At 50.1% G+C, this 20526-nt stretch overlaps 1 protein-coding gene across 3 annotated transcripts in view; it reads left to right on the plus strand.

Moving 5' to 3' along the window:
- The window catches only part of SYNGR1 (synaptogyrin 1), a 38173-nt gene that overhangs the window by 13848 nt on the left and 3799 nt on the right, over positions 1–20526 (plus strand). The window contains exons 2-4 of one of the 3 annotated variants that reach the window (XM_073326796.1): positions 2423–2660; positions 6397–6542; positions 8228–9616. In XM_073326796.1, coding sequence (XP_073182897.1) covers positions 2423–2660; positions 6397–6542; positions 8228–8326 — 483 coding nt within the window. In that variant the 3' untranslated portion in view covers positions 8327–9616. Of the gene's footprint in view, positions 1–2422; positions 2661–6396; positions 6543–8227; positions 10182–20526 lie in introns of those variants that run through there. The other 2 variants (XM_073326793.1, XM_073326795.1) reach the window with 2 other exon arrangements.

Raw genomic sequence — 20526 nt, forward strand, 5'->3', positions numbered from 1 at the left:
GAAAGGCGCTGTCTATTACCATGCGTATATGCCGCCCCTGTGGCAGTGGGGTCCTGATCTCTGTTGGGGCCCCTAAACTCACAAATAATAAATAATGCTACGACACAGGGAAAGTGATTATACCCAAAGTGCACGATGCAAGCAAGCTGAAAATATGCCATATTTTTTCTCTAGTCGTCTTGTTACAGCAACATTAGCCATTATTAGTGACAGGTACCAACTGCCCAAATCGCCTCTTGCTTAATGCAGTGTAACTCCACTGACTTCAGCGTGGTAACTCCTGATTTACATGGCTGGCAGGTTTGGTGAATCAGGCCCAATACTATCAGCCAGAGTGTCATATTTTTTATGTTGGTATCCCTGTAACTTTTTGGCATTTCTGACATTTTAGCTGTGAAACTTGAGTGCTGAGTTAATGCAGGGATATTTGGGGTGGGGGGAAGTTGCATTTAATTAATGATCTAAATAAACATTTATATCATTACTTTATCATGAAATCAGGCAAATGTAGGACCTGTCCCAATGGGTTGCTAGATAAGCCACCTTCACTGTTCATGTGCAGGATTAACTGCCATGGGTTAGGTGGGCCCTACCCTCCATTCTGAAGGCTGCCAAATGTGGATTCTCCCAAGCCATTATTTATTTATATGATGATTTATTACATGCCCAGCCCCGCAGCCTCTAGGCATATTTACATAACAGGAAAAACCCCAAGGCTGGTGCCTATCGTAGGCAGCAACAATTGCCAGCCCAACTGTGCCCATCCATTCAAGTCACCCCATTCTGGCCCCCTATCAAGTCGAATGCTTAGGGAAATAGATGAGTCTCGCTGCACTGTGCTCTGACTGTCAGTCTACCAGAGTGGTGGTGGGCTGACAATGAGGGCCGGTTTCAAAGCTGAGAAGCCTCCACCCTGCCACTAGCTCTGCACTCCTTCTCTGGGCTGTCAGCTGGGTTAGTGATCTGATACACATGGAGCAGGCTGGGCTGTGATTTTGGGGGTACCAGAGGTGAATATATTGCATGTGCATTTAGGGTGTTACGTGATTCTCCATGGGCCACTGTGCTCTGGCCTGGAAATGCCTGCAAAATCCACAGCTAAGAAGAGAGTGGATCAGTCAGTGGCTGAATAGATAGAATGAGAATATTAGTAGACAGATAGTTAGTGTTATGTGTTGGACAGAGGCAAGGATGTAGTGAACAGAGTAGATGGATAGAAAGGATAAGGAGGTGTGGATAGAAGGATTGTTAGGAGAACAGATAAGTAGAGAATGCAGAGTAGTGGATAGTGAGAGGGTGAATGGGGAAGAGAGAACAGGAGTAGAAGTTGGACAGATAAAGTAAGTGAATAAATGGGGGGAGGGAACAATGAATAAAAGGAAAAGCCACCTGGAGAGAACTGGTGGGTGGAGGATGGAGTGGGAGGGTGAATGACTGCCTATAGAGGATTTAGGGCTTGTCTACACTTACAATGCTGCAGTTCAGTTCAGTGAAGACACTGCCATCTGTAGTAAATCCTCCCTGAGAGGCAGTAGCTAGGTTGATGGGAGAATTGTTCTATCAACCTAGTGCTGTCTATACCGGGACTTAGGTTGGCTTAACTATGTTGCTGAGGGGGGTGGATTTTTCCACCCGAGAGAGATGTAGCTATGCCAATATAACTTTCAAGTGTGGACCAACCCTCAGAGCTTGTCTACCCAAGAACTAAAACGGAAGAAATGAAACCGGTACCAGTTCACCCTTTTCCTTAATCTGGTGCTAGTCTGTGTGTGGGCACTCTGATTTCAGATGGAGAATGGCCTCTTTCAATTGATCTTAAATATGTAAAAAATAATAATAATAAAAATAATAAAATAAAAAATAAAAATATAAGTTAAGAATATCCTATTATGAGGCAATTCTTAGAAATAAAGTAAGGTAATCTTCCCCTCAGCAATTGTCCAAACTAGAGCTGGGCAAAAACTTTTTTAGCAAATAGTAAATTCACAGACAAGTGCATTTTGGGGGGTACCAAAACTATCTGAGTTCATGTCCAATTCAGCAAATAGTTTTTACCAAAAAAACCCCCCTTAAAATAAAAATTTTGGAAATGTCAAAATGAACCATTTCATTTGGAATCAACACATTGTTTTCCAAATATTGTTTCATGTTGATGTTCAAAATTGCATTTGACCCAACAAAATGTTTTCAGGTTTTCGGTTTGTTGAGTAAATCCTGCCTCTTCCAAATCAGTTTTGGATCTAAGTGACCCAATATTTTTTCAGTGTAGCCCAAACAAGCTAACAAGACAGGCTCGCAGCTCAGACAGAGAAGGCATATGAGGGCCAGCTAGTCTCAGGAGACCTCTTCTCCACTCTACTAGTCGCCTGGTGGTCTGGAGGCAGGCATGGTCCTCACCTTCCTCCTGCCTCCCTCTCCTCAGGTGTTCTCTATTGTTGTCTTCGGCTCCATTGTGAATGAAGGTTACCTGAACCGCCCCGATGAGATGGAGGAGCACTGTATCTTCAACCGCAACCACAATGCCTGCAACTATGGCATCACCGTGGGCGTCCTCGCTTTCCTCAGCTGCCTTCTCTATCTGGCTCTGGATGTCTATTTCCCACAGATAAGCAGCGTCAAGGACCGCAAGAAGGCAGTGCTCTCGGACATCGGCGTCTCTGGTGAGCTTCCTGGCTGGTTGGCATGGAACCCGTCTCCTCAGGGAGCTGAGCTGAGCTGAGGGAAGGAGCCTGTCTTATTTCATAAGCCAACTGGCCAGACATCCATGGAACAGGAGCTCTTTGACTGGTCTCCTTCCTTGTGCCCCCTCACCTTCGTTATCGTCTTCTCTTCTTTGTCCTCCAACCTTCTTCCCCCTTCTTACACCCACTCCTCTTTTTTCCTCTTTTCTCCCTGTCTCGTCTTTCCTTCTCTTTCCTCCTCCTATCCCCATCCTCTCCTTCCTCTTAACTCATCATCTTTTTTCCTCACCCTCATCTCATCCTCTTCCTCTTAGCCCTGTCTCTCTTTGACCTCTCTCTGGCTTCTGCTGCTGCCTTATGATTCGATGATGGGATAATGACACCACAGGCAGCTCAAGCATTCCTCACACAGTGTGGGAGATGTGAACATATGTGCAAATTGCATTCCTGTGATTAAAAATGGCAAGCCTTAAAAATGACCTGCAAAGGAAAGAAACATCTGGTTTATGCCCCTTTATTTTAATTCTGTATGATGCATAAAAACAGCTTGAAAGGATGCCTTTTTGCCCTTGTTTTTTCCTTTAGAAATATCAAGTCTCATTTTCTCTGGTTTTTGCTGGAGGTCTCCTTGGAGGGGGAGGAGATAGCTCAGTGGTTTGAGCATTGGTCTGCTAAACCCAGGGTTCTGAGTTCAATCCTTGAGGGGGCCATTTAGGAATCTGGGGCAAAAATTGAGGATTGGTCCTGCTTTGAGCAGGGGGTTGGACTAGATGACCTCCTGAGGTCCCTTCCAACCCTGATATGCTATGATTCTGTGAAGACCAGAAAACGGGTAGGATCTTTCTAGGCCCTTATTTGAAGGAGTAGAGGGTGACGCAGCTTGTAACTGAGGTTTTTCTTTCCAGTGCCAGGTGTTTGAATCAAATGAGAACCCACCCCATCCTCCCCCAAAAAACCCACAGAATTTTAAATAGTCTGACTGTAAATTCCCTTTAAGACACTTTTGTACTGTGCATGTTCTGAGGCATTGCTGGCCCCTGCCCAGCTCCTGGCACCCAGGGCTGTTCTAACTTACATTCTGCTTCTCATGGTCCCTAATTTGTTGGAGCTGCAGAGAGGCACCTGTGTTCCTGGTACTTCAGCTGGAAGCTTCAGTGAGTGGTGGGTGTCACAAGGAAAGTCGTCTTCCGTCACACCATGTCTCCGAATCGCTGTCCTGCTTTGCATCACCTTCTGCACCAAGTTTCCTCATCTCTCTTTCAACGTTTTCCTGTACTCTACTCCCTCACTTATCTGTCCTCGTCTCCTCCGATGTCCCCACACATGATCTCCTTCATGCTGACATTTCACTCCTCACTACTCCCTTTGTCCGGCTCATTCACTCCCAATTTCATCCCTTCTTTTGCAGCCCCAAGACACCTGGAACAGCTTCCCAAGAACGTGCACTGAGACTGTTCCCTCTCGCCCTTAAAGTAAAATACACAATCACTTGTTCTGCAGAGCCTTCCCAACGTGACATCCACCCCTGTTCTGCAGGCCTGATTTTGAACTCCCATCAGCTCAAGTCACCACTGACACCAGTGGAGTTACCCCACTGGAAAACTGTTGTGCAGGGAGGATCAGGCCCAGTGTCTGTAAACTCTTCTGTACCTCTTTTGTCTTTTAAGTGTGCAAGCCCATCAAGGGTCTTTTTGCTTGTTTAGCAAAAGTTGCACATTGTCTAGCCAGGGCACAGCGATAGTGCTATGTAAATGACAAACAGCGAGATGCAGAGAAGAGAAGCGGAAGGGAGTGTGTTAGAGAAACTGAGTGCAGTACAGCAGAACAAACATCCTTCTTATTTCTCCCAAATACGTCGTACTTCAGAAAGGGGGTAAATGCATCAATTCTGTTCCTGCCAGGGACCCCAGGCCAGCCCCTTTTCCACACCCCTGATGCTCCGATGTGGATCATGCACACTCCTTTCCCCTTCCCTTACGACTCTGATCCTGCTCATTTATCATCCCTTCCCAAGGGAGCCGTGATCCAGGTGTTTTCCTCCATCAAAATGCTACTGCTCTCTTGCTCTCTTTTTTCATTCTCCAGTCCCTCAAGCGGGAACACTGTTATTCTGTGTATTACCAGTCTGTATCGCCCATCTTTTGGAAGAGAAGTAAAATGGAGGGCCTGTCGGTCATCATGTAGTTGTATTATAGAGCCTATGGCACTTTTTATAAGTGTAAGGGCATTAGCCCTGGTGTCCTGCCCAAATTCCAATCACTGTGTAATTTCAGTCTGGCTGCCTACAATTCTTTTGCAGCTTGTTGTGAAGAAACTGCTCTTCACTTGTCCTTCCAGGACCATATTATGTAGCGTAACTGGTACAGAAGGGCTGCATTTCAGAAGTGAGTGATCTCTCCTCATTTGGGAGGCCCTGCAGAACTCACTCACGGTGCCATTTGAGAATCATGTTACCCTTTCAAGCTCATGCCGATAAAACGTTGGTACCACACCATATCTTAATGCACACCCCAGAGTGACAGCTCTGCCCCCAGTTACAGCTATGCCGCTCCACTGAGTTTATTGGGACTGCACAATCAGAATTTGGCCTACAGTAACTCCTCGCTTAACATTGTAGTTACGTTACTGAAAAATGTGACTTTAAGCGAAACGATGTTAAGCGAATCCAATTTCCCCATAAGAATTAATGGAAATAGGGGGGGTTAGGTTCCAGGGAAATTTTTTTCACCAGACAAAAGATTATATACACACACACACACACACAGACAGTATAAGTTTTAAACAAACAATTTAATACTGTACACAGCGATGATGATTGTGAAGCTTGGTTGAGGTGGTGATGTCAGAGGGTGGGATATTTCCCAGGGAATGCCTTACTGCTAAATGATGAACTAGGAATCAGCTGAGGCCTCAAGGATTAACACGTTGTTAATGTAGCCTCACACTCTACAAGGCTGCACGAACGGAGGGAGGGGAGACATCATAGCAGACAGAGACACACACACAGGGATGAGAGAGAGAGATGCACAAGGTCCCTTTAAATATGCTGACCCCACTCTAAGTACATTGCCTTTTTAGGTAGATCAGCAAGTTGAGAAAGAAGCTACTGCCAGGAAGCTCACTCCGTCCTGAGCCCTGTCATGCCCCCCCCCCATGGAAATGGGGTAAGTGGGGTGCCGGAGCAGGGAGGAAGGGGACACCCTGACATTAGTCCCCCCTCTTCTCCCCCACCCTTGCACAGCAAGTAGGAGGCTCCGGGGAACAGCTCCAAGGCAGAGGGCAGGAGCAGCACACAGCAGTGGGGGAGGAACAGCTGAACTGCTGGCAATTGACAGCCTGCTGGGCCGCTGCCGCACAGGGAACTTAGGGGAGCAGGGAGCTGATACGGGGGCTGCCAGCCCCCCCTGGTTCCAAGCCCCACCAGCTAGCTGCAATGGGCTGCTTCTTCCTGGAAGCAGTGGACAAAGTAGGGGGCTGCCAAACGACGTTATAAGGGAGCGTTGCGCAACTTTAAACTAGCATGTTCCCTACTTGATTCGCAACGTAACAACAAAACAATGTTAACCAGGACAACTTTAAGTGAGGAGTTACTGTACTCTGTAAAAACACTTGAGGATCTTGCAGGATATAAATTTGCTGGAGAAATATAATATATTTACGTTTACCCCTACCCTACCCCTCTTCTCTGTCTTATTTTAATGCTGTCCTTTCCCAGCCTTTTGGGCATTCCTCTGGTTTGTTGGCTTCTGCTTCCTGGCCAACCAGTGGCAAGTTTCAAAGCACGAGAACAACCCGCTGAATGAGGGGGCAGATGCAGCTCGAGCAGCGATCACCTTCTCTTTCTTCTCCATCTTCACCTGGGTGAGTAAAGCAGCTGGGACTCTGATTAGAGCCCATGGATCAGGGCTCCCCTGCATAGCAGTTCTAACCCCACTTAGGGTTAGCCCAGCCCTCTGTAGATGAAAGGTCCCCTGGCTAGGGCTGACTCCTGCATTTCCAATGGAACAGAAACGAAAGTGGCTTCTGGGAGAGGCCCAGTAGAAGAAATGGAGGATGGTCCAATGGGTAGGGCATTAGCCTAGGACTCAGGAGAGCTGGGTTCAAGTCCCTGTTCTGCCACAGACTTCGTGTGTGACTTTGGGCAAACCACTTAACCTCCCTGTGCCACAGTTCCCTGTCCATAAAATGGAGATAATAGTGCTGCCCTACTTCACCGAGGTGTTGTGAGGATAAATAGAGTTGAAACTCTGAGGTGTTCAGATACTCTGGCAGTGGGGGCGTATAAGTACCATACAAAGAGTCTGTTTCTCTTTCCAGGATGTGTGGCTAGCATTACTGACCTCAGGAGGGGCTTCAGCAACTGTGTTGGGGGAGGGGATGGTTGTTAACATCCTGTAGCACAGCATGTGGTCTTCCTCCTGTCTGTATCTGGTTTGCCCCCATGCTGGCATTCCTAGTTCATTTGGTAGGAAGAAAATGGTGGAATTTGTTTGGATCCTTCCCAGAGCTTCCTTTCCCTTCCCTTTTTATCCCCCAACCCGCACCAGGGAATTTCTCTACTTGTCCAGATTTTGGGGCTCCATTTCAATGTAACCGATTGGGTTTTTTCCATACACAAAGAGCCTCCTTGTACTTTCAGTCAATGTGACTTTTATTTGAAATTAAGAGATGGAACAAGAAAGAACATAAGTAAAGTCTGCACAGGAGAGCACAGTGTGTCTGTCTTTTGTGAGATACTGTGTCACCCCTGCCACACAAAATAGCGGCCAGCACACTCCTAGGAATGTAAATGTGTGGTACGTAGATGATAAGATCATGCCAGTGGCATAGCTGCCATCCCGCTCAACCAGAACCTGCTCCTCTTACTAGACGTTTCTTTGTAGTTCTAGTCCAGATGGGGCTATCAGTGGGGGTGGGAAATCAGGGGCTGGAAGAGCTGTGGAGGCGGCATCTTCACCTCCTGAGAAATGCGGCAAAGGAGAGCAACACCTGCCACATCCTCCCAAACTTTGTCTGGGTGTGTCCACACTGGAGTGGGAGATGTAGTTTCCAGCTCAGGCAGATGTACCCATGCTAGTTTTGATCAAGTTAGGGCACTAAAAATAGAAGTGTTGCCATGGCAAGATGGGCTAGCCACCTGAGTAAGTACCTAGGATCCAGGCAGGATCATACTCAGAGAGCTAGTCCATCCCACTGCCAGCACCACAACGGCTACGTGGCTATTTTTAGCACGCAAGCTCAATCAAAGCTAGTGCCTGTACGTCAACTGGAGCTGGAAATGATGCCTCCAGCTCCAGTGCAGACGTACCCAATGAGTGGTACTGCAGGGCTCTCCCCACAGACCAGGGTTCCTCAGCCACAGGAAGAGAGGGATGTGAGATGAAAGGCCTGAGGAGGAAGGCGTGTGTCCAGCTCCTCTCTCTGTTTGACTGGAAAAAGGGGAGTCTAATGGTGTCTGTTGGGGTTTTTATTTCAGTCACGTTACTTTGTTTGGTTGTCTCCCTCATTGACTCTTCTCCCTATCCCCTCCCGCTCTCTCCTCACAGGGCCTCCTGACATTTCTGGCTTTCCGGAGACTCAGACACATTAGCTTTCAGGAAGAATACAATACTCTCTTCCCTAGCTCCCCCGCACCGCTGCCCTAGTGCCATTCCCCAGGGGGCGCTTAGCACCATTCCCTCAGGGCCTTGTCGGAGAAGGGGTGTGCATAGGGGAGGAGGTTGTTGGAGTGCAGATGATTCCAACTCCCAGGATCGGGGTGGGAGGCAGGGGCTGAGAATACAGAGGCACGTTGCCATGTCAGTGCAGCTGACATGGTGGGGAGAGAGAGAAGCGATGTGCCTTGGAACTGGGATGGGACGTTAATTGTCCTTTGGGGAGTTGGAAGGAAGTGACCCACCTCTCCTCCTCCACTTCCCCGCACCTGACTAACGCTCAATAACACCTGTATCTCTTTCTATTGGCATCTGCTCAGTCTTAATATTTTAGCCGGGCAGGGCTCCCCGCACCACAATCCCTTCTTCCCATCTCCACTTCCTCTCACTCCTCTGCTCCTTTTACTCACTATGCTGGGATGGTCCCTGGGTAGCTGGACCATTCAGACATGTCTGGGACACTGGGGGAAGGCAGCTCTCTGGTCCCTGACCCTCCCTGAGCCCCAGCCCCAATGATCTTGTCACACCAAAGAGCGTTCCAAAAGCAATGTCAGAGACGGGGAGCAGGAACAAGGCTGGACCTATTCTAGAAGGCCTCTGCTTCCCCCCCCTCCTTCCCCCGCAAGGTCTGTGATTTTTTTTTTTTGGCACCATAGCGGGTTGCTCAGTGGATGACTAGCAGTGAAAGGGTTAATGGGAACAGCCGCTACCTCATGACCATCCCTTTCCTCTGGCGGATCGGTCTGGAGCCCCAGTAGGGTCTGAGGTGAAATGAGTCACAGATCCAGCCCAAAGGAGCGAGACCTCTGAGGTGGACGTGAAGCAGATCACCTGGCTCGGGGGGGGACGTTATCCATGTATATCCGTCTATGCCTTCACAATGTGAACCCTGTCGCTGGGCAGGATGGACTCAGCAACTGCTGTGGGCGTGGGCAAAGCAAGTGCAAGCAGTGGGTGGCACACTTGTGCGCTCTCTCTCTTGTCCTGGGCTCGCGCTCTCCATGGGGCACACTAACTCTTCTTGCACTTGGGTGTGTTTAAACAGTGATTTCCAGTCATGCCTTGTGCACTAATCCTTAACCACTACTAACTTGGCTTTTGTTTGTCTCTCCTCCTCGGCATGTTCCTTCCCTTTCTCCTGCCTCTTTCTCTCTCTGCTTCCCATCTCCCCTCATCCTCCCTTAAAGGTGGGCCAGGCGTTTCTGGCATACCAGCGCTACCGGATTGGTGCCGACTCAGCCCTCTTCTCCCAGGACTACACGGACCCAAGCCAGGACTCCGGCCTGCCTTACACCCCTTACACGAACGAGGACGATGCCACAGACACGGTGGGGACGTACCAGCAGCCCCCTCCTGTAGACGCTTTTGACGCTGAGACACAGGGGTACCAAACCCAAACACAGAACTACTGAGCTACACCGGTGCCCCTTCCCATGCCCCTCCCCTCTGCCCCCTTCCCTCTGCCAGCGGGAGGCTGCGGCACAAAACAGACAGGCGCATCCCAGCGCAACAGGTGGCCCTTGGCCATGCTCCAGCCTGGGGCCATTTGTTTTTATTTATTGTTTTTTAAAAAGAAAAAAAAAGCCCTAACTGCTCCTCCCTCCCTCTGAATTGTCCACCAGACCCAAACTGCATATTCCCAAGTCTATCCCTGTCCCTGTCACAGCAAAAGCTCCCCTGGCAACCTGGGAGTGAGCAGCAGCTTTGGGCAAGAATCCAGCTCAGCCTTTTGGTGGGCAGGGGAGGGTGACAAGGGCACCAGCACAGGTAGCAGAGGCCTAAGAGGGGGAGATAACGGGGACTGCTCAAGCGGCTCTGGGGGGCAGGGGGAGAAGGTGGCACCTACAGTGTTGGAGCGGATGCGTGTGTCTGTCTGTGTGGGTGGGAGGGAGAGTTGGATATGGGGGAGGAGTGTGTGAGGGAGGGAGAGGTCAGAGCAAGCATGCAGGCGTGCAAGGGTGGGGGGATGTGCAAGCATCGGGGCAGGTCATAACCCCTTTGCCTCATGGGGTATTGCCCCCTCAGCAATACAAGGCTGTATGGGAAGTTGTTGGTAGTTTATCTTCGGGGTGTAGGGAGGAGTGGTGTTGAGGGTGAGGGACGGGGGGTGAGAGACAAAATGCTTGGGGGCGGAGTTTTGCAGGCACCATCAAAAGCTACAAAGATGTTGATAGATTTTAAACCAAGAGAATAATCAGGACTGGACAGGATGAGCTATGCAATGAGAATCCCTCTTTCCCCAGACAGTTGGATTGGAGGTGCTTCCCCATCCCCATGTAAGCACCCTTCTGAGGTTAACACTGTGGTCCTCTAGGGAGAACCAGAACCAAGCTGCACGCTCAGGGTGGGGAAGATGTCTTAAGAGAAACTCCTGAGAACTCCATTCAGTCCCCTGCTCTTCCCGCTCAGGGATCACAACTGGCTAAGCACGGAATGAGGAGGAAGTCACTGGGCTGATTTGGGGAAAAGCCAGCTTCACACCAGTTGATGGGGAACTTTGCCAGCCAACTCTGGGAGCCCTGTGGCCTTTGCCCAGAATAAAGGTGCAGGACGAAAGGGACAAGCGGATGAATTTAATTTCTATAGTCCTGTTGAATCTACATCTCTGATGGAGTGAAAGAAATTCCAGCCTCTCTGTGCTCCTAGACAGATTATCCCGGGCATCTGTGCCACTCTCTCTGGAGCCCAGAGAAACAGGGCAGAACTCTCAATGGAGGTTCTCGCCCTGCTGGAAAGAAATACTGCTGCATTTCTGCCAGCTGGCGTCTAGACATTCTTAGGGTGGGTGTAACCAGTGAGTAGGGTCCCAGCAGCTGGGCTCTTGTGTGTGCCCCAGTTATCCTGACTGAGACTGGATCAGGGAACCTAAGAGGGGTCTTTAAACAGCAGCTCTGCTAAGTGAGCTGAATGGGGAGTATCTCCCCCTGCTCTTGCAAAACCTGGCCATGCTGCACTCTCTTCCCACTGAAACTCGGTCTTTGTGTATCTTACAGCTCTTCAGAGACGTCAGTGCTCCATCCTCAGTCCCTAGCTCCTGGCAGCCTAAGGGCTTGTCTACACGGGGAAATCGACTAGAACAGTTATTCCAGGATAGCTCCCTGTGTGGACACTATGCTCTGGAATAAAATGTTTTTTTTTTTATCCTAGAATCCTTACTCAGCTTTGGAAGTACACTAATTATTCTGGACTACAAGTGACTTTTATTCTAGAATAGAGTGTCCACAGTGGGAGCTATTCCACAATAGCTATTCTGGTCAATTTCCTCATGTAGACAAGCGCTAAGAAAATGAGGCCAGGAACCAAAGCTAGGTATCTCATGTGGGTGTGTAGAATATTAACTCCTAGGCTACCACGCTTGAGCTGGGCAGAGCTCGCAGCCCTGCTGGCCCTCGGATGGAGGGATCAGGAGCAGAACCAGGGTAATATGATAGTACAGAACACTAACCATGAGCACCTTGAGGAACTGAGAGATCAAGGATGGAACACAGGTGTGCTAGGTGGCAGTGTAGAGCACTTACTGTTAGGACTCCTAGTTCCTGCCAGGCTTGGGAATTGAACTTGGGTTGCCAGGAGGGCAGGGCAAAACATCTAGGTCAGTGGTTTTCAACCTGGTGTCCATGGACCCCTGGAGGTCCACAGAATATGTTTAAGATTTCCAAAGAGGTCTGCACTGCCATTAAGAAAATTTTTAGGGGTCCGCAAATGAAAAAAGGTTGAAAGCCACTGTTCTAGGTTACTAGCTCCCTCCCTTGCCACACACCTCTTGCCAAATGAAGGATAGGAGAAATAGGGAGACGCAGCCCCAAAATGAGTGGAGGAACTGTCTAGTGAGGAATCCCCTCCTTTGTACACAATTATACAGCTGTTTTTATCTGCAGTGTCTATCTTTAAAGGAAAAAGAAAAGGAGTACTTTGTGGCACCTTAGAGACTAACAAATTTATTTGAACATAAGCTTTCATGAGCTACAGCTCACTTCATCAGATGCATGTATGTATCGGATGCATGCATGTAGCTCACGAAAGCTTATGCTCAAATAAATTTGTTAGTCTCTAAGGTGCCACAAGTACTCCTTTTCTTTTTGCGAGTACAGACTAACATGGCTGCTATTCTGAAACCTATCTTTAAAGGGCTGTTTCTCAGAGCTGCCTATGGAACTTCCACATTTGGGCACTAAAAAGAGGAGAAGTTGTTACCGGAGGGAGCTGAGACTCCAGCTGTTGCGTGATCTATGTGCCTGTGTGTGTATGTGTGTATATTGTTTACAGGCCTCCCCATTGGCGCCTCTCCTAGTGTTTTGCTGTACGTGGCACATGGCTAGCAGCTAGTGGAGGTGAGGGGAAGGAAATGATAGGCCCTGTCACAGCTGAAGCACAAAGAGGAGCTGGGCAAGTCTCTCACTCCATGGTCCTGAGCAAAAGCAATACTGTAAATAGGAGGTTTGGTGGGGAAGGGTTCCCATCTGCCAAGCTTCTCTTCTGTTGGGGTAGTCTAATATTTAGGTTTGGGAAGAGGGGGGACTTTATCGAGAGGTGTTCTTTGTAATCCGTGTCAGAGAGAGCTTTCTCCAAGTGGTCTCTCCCCCTGGAGTGAAGAGAGAATGACGGAGTTGGGGAGGGTTGTGTGGGGAGGCAGAGGAATTATAAACAACTGGTGTCTCAGGGTAAAACCCCAGCATATCTTTTGGAATGAATCTCTGAGACCCAGCAGCCATCCCCCACTTCATCAGAGAGGGTTCTGCCCGTGGGGAGGGGATGTTTTTATTTTGGTTTGTACCATGGGACTATTTTAATGTCCCCTCTCCCATCACAGCCAGGAGGGTCCCTAAAGTCATCTAGAGCTGGTCACAGAGTAGCAGCCATGTTAGTCTGTATCTGCAAAAAGAAAAGGAGTACTTGTGGCACCTTAGAGACTAACAAATTTATTTGAGCATAAGCTTTTGTGAGCCACAGCTGCATTCTGATGAAGTGAGCTGTAGCTCATGAAAGCTTATGCTCAGATAAATTTGTTAGTCTCTAAGGTGCCACAAGTCCTCCTTTTCTTAGAGCTGGTCAGTAAAGAGACCTTTCCCCCTTTCACCCTGCTCCCCTCACAACACCAAGGGACCCCCTAGCTGCTCTGCAATGGAAGGCTCATTACCTCCCCTGTCAGGGCAGGCATCTCCCAGGCAGATGAAGAACCAGTCTGCTCCTGTCTCAGGTTATTCCCCATCTCTCTGTCCCTCTGCTTCTGTTCTCTGTCCGTCGGTAGACGTCTGCATGGCAAGCAGGAGCTTGCAGTGGTTCCTAGAGGGTTCGCCCACTCTGGTGGCTCAGTTCCTGGCTTTGCTTTTGCCTGGCGGGAGCAGCGAACTCTTTTCAGTGTAACATCCTCAGCCCTGATAAATGAGGGACTGGGGCAGACAGAGAAAGGAGGACAAGGGTCTCTGAGTAGTAGAATGATAAGGGTGCATTTCCCTCTGTGGTGTTGGTGGCTTTTTAACAGGGTTGCAGGCTCCTTACTGGAAGGGAGGGAACGATTCTGGCCCCCCGTCTATGTGCACACACAGCATTTGGGGACCTTGAGTTAGAGGCTATTTCACAACAGGAGGTGCCAGAGGAGGTTATAGCTCCAGTGTTCTGACAAGTCCTGGGCACAAGGTTGCTCCCCTCCCATGCACACATGCGATTCACCAACTCAATTCAGTTCTCTTCCCCTCCCCACCCCTTGTTCCTGACAGCTCCCTAGGAATAAGTCTCTGCACCTAACACTGCCAGCACCCTGTACCCTTATAAGCATGTGGGAGACCCTGGGAATGCAGGACAGATGGGTGGGTCCTTTTAGGAATCTTAACTCCAGCTTCTGGAGAGACTAGGAGACAATGAGGCCCAGAGGTTAGCTCAGTCGCCCCGTGTGGCATGTACGAACCATTTCTCCAGACGATCTCACTGCCTCTGTGGTATTGACAACTCCAGTTGGGTTTCCCTGCCCCTCCCCTGCAGCGTTACTGCCTGTGTATAGTATATATATATTATATATAAATAAAAAGATGTATAATATAAAGCAATACATATATATGATGACTAAAGAATGGCCTGCTGCACACAGGTTCCTTGGGTGTCTGTCCAATCCTGAGTGTCCCCCCACTCCCTCCCCCACCTAGTATGTTTTCCAAAACCAATTCCAATAAACCCTGCCATCTTGGCACCTGTATTTACTACGTCCTGTATATTTGTGGTTAACAAAGTGAAGGTGGTAACTACTGGTGTCTCTTATCAATAAAGTTATTATGTTCAAAATAACAAACCATAATGGAGGTGCCTTGGGTTTTCTTCCCTTTTGTATTCTGGGGATTTGGGGGTTATTTTACCCTACAGTTTATTGCTGTAGATTATTTGTCTATTGCTCTAGCTTCTAGCAGGCGCTACATTTTAAAAATATCATTAAATATTAAAAAAATCACCAGGCACTGCTACAGTAGACTTCAGCAATAGATACCCTCCCACAAACACCTGTCTCATTTCCAATAGCCACAATGTGATAAGCGTAATACTCAAAGTACCATCCCCTGCCTAGCCTTAGATGACACTTTTCTCACATCTGTCTATCTTGCACTAATGAGCCCATTGTCATGGTATCTGAGTCCTATGTATCCCACCCCACTCTCCAACTTGTGGTCAATCAACACAGGGGTCCTGGTAGTGAAAGACTCCATTCTTCTTCGAGTGCTTGTTCACGTCCATTCCACATTAGGCGTGCGCACGCTGCGCGCACGAGCGTCGGAAACTTTTTCCCTTAGCGGCTCCCGGCGGGCCCCCGAGTGGCGCCACTGCGCCCCACAGATATACCTCTGCCGGCCCAACCCCCTCCAGTTCCTTCTTACCGTCCATGGCGGCATTGGAACAACCTCTCTCTCTCTCGTAGAAGAGCAGTCCCTTAGCCTTTAGAGTAGCAGCCGTGTTAGTCTGTATTCGCAAAAAGAAAAGGAGTACTTGTGGCACCTTAGAGACTAACCAATTTATTTGAGCATAAGCTTTCGTGAGCTACAGCTCACTTCATCGGATGCATTCAATGGAAAATACACCGGGGAGATTTATATACATAGAGAACATGAAACAATGGGTGTTCCCTACACACTGTAATGCATCCGATGAAGTGAGCTGTAGCTCACGAAAGCTTATGCTCAGATAAATTTGTTAGTCTCTAAGGTGCCACAAGTACTCCTTTTCTTTTTGCGAATACAGACTAACACGGCTGCTACTCTGAAAAGAGTGATCACTTAAGGTGAGCTATTAGCGGGGCTGGGGGAGGGGGAACCTTTGCTCAAGAAACACCATTTGCTCAAGAAACTCCCTGAAAAAGCACAAGAACAAATCTGCACAGACACACCCCTGGAACCACAACCTGCGGTATTCTATCTGCTATCCAAGATCCATAAACCTGGAAATCCTGGACGCCCCATCATCTCAGGCATTGGCACCCTGACAGCAGGATTGTCTGGCTATGTAGACTCCCTCCTCAGGCCCTACGCTACCAGCACTCCGAGCTATCTTCAAGACACCACTGACTTCCTGAGGAAACTACAATCCATCGGTGATCTTCCTGAAAACACCGTCCTCGCCACTATAGATGTAGAAGTCCTCTACACCAACATTCCACACAAAGATGGACTACAAGCCGTCAAGAACACTATCCCCGATAATGTCACGGCAAACTTGGTGGCTGAACTTTGTGACTTTGTCCTCACCCATAACTATTTCACATTTGGGGACAATGTATACCTTCAAATCAACAGCACTGCCATGGGTACCCGCATGGCCCCACAGTATGCCAACATTTTTATGGCTGACATAGAACAACGCTTCCTCAGCTCTCGTCCCCTAACGCCCCTACTCTGCTTGCACTACATTGATGACATCTTCATCATCTGGACCCATGGAAAAGAAGCCCTTGAGGAATTCCACCGTGATTTCAACAATTTCCATCCCACCATCAACCTCAGCCTGGACCAGTCCACACAAGAGATCCACTTCCTGGACACTACGTTGCTAATAAGCAATGGTCGCATAAACACCACCCTATATCGGAAACCTGCTGACCACTATTCCTGCCTACTTGCCTCCTGCTTTCATCCAGACCACACCACACGACCCATTGTCTACAGCCAAGCTCTAAGATACAACCGCATTTGCTCCAACTCCTCAGACAGAGACAAACATCTACAAGATCTCTATCAAGCATTCTTACAACTACAATACCCACCTGCTGAAGTGAAGAAACAGATTGACAGAGCCAGAAGAGTACCCAGAAGTCACCTACTACAGGACAGGCCCAACAAAGAAAATAACAGAACTCCACTAGCCATCACCTTCAGCCCCCAACTAAAACCTCTCCAACGCATCATCAAGGATCTACAACCTATCCTGAAGGACGACCCATCACTCTCACAGATCTTGGGAGACAGGCCAGTCCTTGCTTACCGACAGCCCCCCAACCTGACGCAAATACTCACCTGCAACCACACACCACACAACAGAACCACTATCGTTGCAACAAAGCCCGTTGCCAACTGTGTCCACATATCTATTCAGGGGACACCATCATAGGGCCTCATCACATCAGCCACGCTATCAGAGGCTCGTTCACCTGCACATCCATCAATGTGATATATGCCATCATGTGCCAGCAACGCCCCTCTGCCATGCACATTGGTCAGACTGGACAGTCTCTACGTAAAAGAATAAATGGACACAAATCAGACATCAAGAATTATAACGTTCAAAAACCAGTCGGAGAACACTTCAATCTCTTTGGTCACTCGATTACAGACCTAAAAGTTTCAGAGTAACAGCCGTGTTAGTCTGTATTCACAAAAAGAAAAGGAGTACTTGTGGCACCTTAGAGACTAACCAATTTATTTGAGCATAAGCTTTCGTGAGCTACAGCTCACTTCATCGGATGCATACTGTGGAAACTGCAGAAGACATTATATACACAGAGACCATGAAACAATACCTCCTCCCACCCCACTCTCCTGCTGGTAATAGCTTATTTAAAGTGATCACTCTCCTTACAATGTGTATGATAATCAAGTTGGGCCATTTCCAGCACAAATCCAGGTTTTCTCACCCTCCGCCCCCCTACACACAAACTCACTCTCCTGCTGGTAATAGCCCATCCAAAGTGACCACTCTCTTTACAATGTGTATGATAATCAAGGTGGGCCATTTCCAGCACAAATCCAAGTTTTCTCACCCCCCCCTCCAAAAACCACACACACAAACTCACTCTCCTGACCTAAAAGTTGCAATACTACAACAAAAAGACTTCAAAACCAGACTCCAACGAGAGGCTGCTGAATTGGAATTAATTTGGAAACTGAATACAATTAATTTAGGCTTGAATAAAGACTGGGAGTGGATGGGCATTACACAAAGTACAACTATTTCCCCGTGTTTATTCCCTCCCACCCCCCACTGTTCCTCAGACATTCTTGTCAACTGCTGGAAATGGCCCACCTTGATTATCACTACAAAAGGTCTCCCCCCCCCCCCCCCCGCTCTCCTGCTGGTAATAGCTCACCTTACCTGATCACTCTCGTTACAGTGTGTATTGTAACACCCATTGTTTCATGTTCTCTATGTATATAAATCTCCCCACTGTATTTTCCACTGAATGCATCCGATGAAGTGAGCTGTAGCTCACGAAAGCTTATGCTCAAATAAATTTGTTAGTCTCTAAGGTGCCACAAGTACTCCTTTTCTTTTAGCCTTTAGAGTAGCTGTTATCAGTTCGTTTACATTCAGACTGTGAACACTTAAGCGATTAGGTGCTTGGAGGCCTCAAGCACCAGCCCTGCATGCCGCAGGCCCACAGCTTCAAGGCTTGCACCACGTGCCGCAAACCTATGCCAGTTAGTGACCCCCACGACTCGTGTCTACATTGCCTGTGGGGACGGACATCAAACTGAAAGGTGTAGGATATGCAAGGCGTGCAAGCCAAGGATAAGGAAAGAAAGAGACTTTAGCCTAAAGCAACTGTTGATGGAGGCCGCATTGCAGCCGCCGGGCCCGGAGCGCCCGACGCCGGCTCAGGCTTCCTCGGTGCGTAGTGCCCCGGAGCCGTCAGGAGACCCGGCACTGGCGAAGCACCGTAAACTGTTGGCCCCAGAGCGCCAGGCTAGGCCCCAGCACCGATCGTCCTCCCCGGTGTGGCCCCCGGCACAGCCTAAAGGAAAGCGTGGTCGTTCCCTGCACAGGAGGCTGGTGCCTCCCAAGGCACCGAGCACCGACAAGAGCAGGGCCTTGACCAGGAATTTGTTGAGCCTGCGTAGGTCTAGGATTAGGCGAAGGCCCCCTTTGGCCTTGGGGATGAAAAAGTATCGGGAATAGAACTCTTTTCCCCTTAGGCCGTGAGGCACCGCCTCTACTGCCCCCACCCGTAGCAGCGAGCGGACTTCCTCCTCTAGGAGATGCTCGTGAGAGGGGTCCCTGAAGAGGGATGGGGAAGGGGGCTGGGCGGGGGGGGGGAGGGAGACGAACTGCAGCAAGTACCCGTTTCGCACCATGTGTAAGACCCAACGGTCCAACATAATGGTGGACCACACATGGGAGAAATGGGACAGGCGGTTCAGGAAACAAAGGGACGGATCCGATGACTGGTCTGGTACGCTGTCCTCAAGCACCTTCAAAAGCCTGGCTTAGTGCCAGTCTCTGGGCAGTGCTGGAGAGCGGTGTGCCCTTCCTGGTCCTTCTTCACTTCTTCTTCTTCTGCCGCAACCTCCTTCTGGGCCACTGGCAAATGCGAGTCTGCGGAGTCGGAGCTCAACCGGGACCAACTCCGGGAGCGGTGCCGGAACGGTGTTTTCGAGCAGCACACCATTGCCGGCTTACCCCTCGATGGCGCCTGAGGCATGGGTGCCGGAGGGTTCTCCCCATATGGGAGGGGGCTCGCCGCAGACAGCTCGATGAGGTCCTTTGCGGCCTCAAAGGTGCCAGGCATAGAGGGCTGATCCGTTATGCCCTTGAGCCCATCGTTCACACTGAGCTCCCTTAGCTCTGGGCTCGGTGGGGCTTGTGCCGCCGGGACCGCCCGTGTCAGCACTGGTACCGTGGCCTTCCCCCACTTCCGGACCCGACGCTGGTGACGAACGCGTCAGACCACGGATGGGGAGCTCACCTGGGGGACCTCATGTCGCAGGGGTTGTGGTCCGAGGCAGAGCGGTCGCTCCATATCAACGTGAAGGAGCTCAGGGCGGTTCGTCTCGCCTGCCAGACCGTTCACACCACTCTGGGTGGTCACAGCGTGACAGTTCTGACAGACAACGCTACTGCCATGTTTTATATAAACAAGCAGGGCGGGGCTCGTTCCTCGCCACTCTGTCGCAAGGCTCTCCTCCTCTGGGACCTTTGCATAGCCCATGCGATTCACCTCGAGGCGTTCTATCTCCCGAGGGTGCGGAACGAGCTGGCGGACTTCCTCAGCAGGTCGTACCGCATGCACAAGGTCCTGCTCAAGGTGCACAGGGACAGGGTGGCGGTGATCCTCATCAACCCAGCCTGGGCCCAGGGCCGGTGCAACCACTAGGTGAACTAGGCGGTCGCCTAGGGTGCCAAGTGGTTGGGGGCGGCCAAAAGCTCGCTCTGGGGAGGCGGTGGAGCAGAGATGAGCTGGGGCGCGGGGAGGGCCGCCTGCAGCAAGGAACTGGGGGGGGGACGCAGGGGAACCGGTCCCCGCCCCAGCTAACCTCTGCTCCGCCTCCTCCCCTGAGCACGCCGCTGCGCTCTGCTTCTCTCCCTCCCAGGCTTGCGCGCCAAACAGCTGATTGGCACCGCAAGCCTGGGAGGCGGGAGAAGCGGCGGCGGTGGCGTGCTCTGAGAGGAGGCGGAGCAGAGGTGAGTTGGGGTGGGGAGCTGCCGCACACGGCTCCCCGGGCTGAGGGGAGCTGCCGCAGGGCGAGCGCCTCAGGGCGGGGGGAAAGGGGGGGAGCTGCTGCAGGGCTCCCGGGGTGGGGGGGGCGGGCGCAAGGTGGAAGTTTCGCCTAAGGCGCGAAACAACTTTGCACCGGCCCTGCCTGGGCCCGCCAACACTGGTACACATTGTTCCCAGAGCTGTCGGTGGACGCCCCAGTAGTCCTGCCCCTACACCAGGACTTCATTACACAGGACGGCGGGCGGCTTCTCCACCCCGACCTGCAGTCACTGCACCTGACGGC

Source organism: Lepidochelys kempii, chromosome 1, assembly GCF_965140265.1.
Source record: "Lepidochelys kempii isolate rLepKem1 chromosome 1, rLepKem1.hap2, whole genome shotgun sequence".
Classification (NCBI taxonomy): domain Eukaryota; kingdom Metazoa; phylum Chordata; order Testudines; family Cheloniidae; genus Lepidochelys; species Lepidochelys kempii.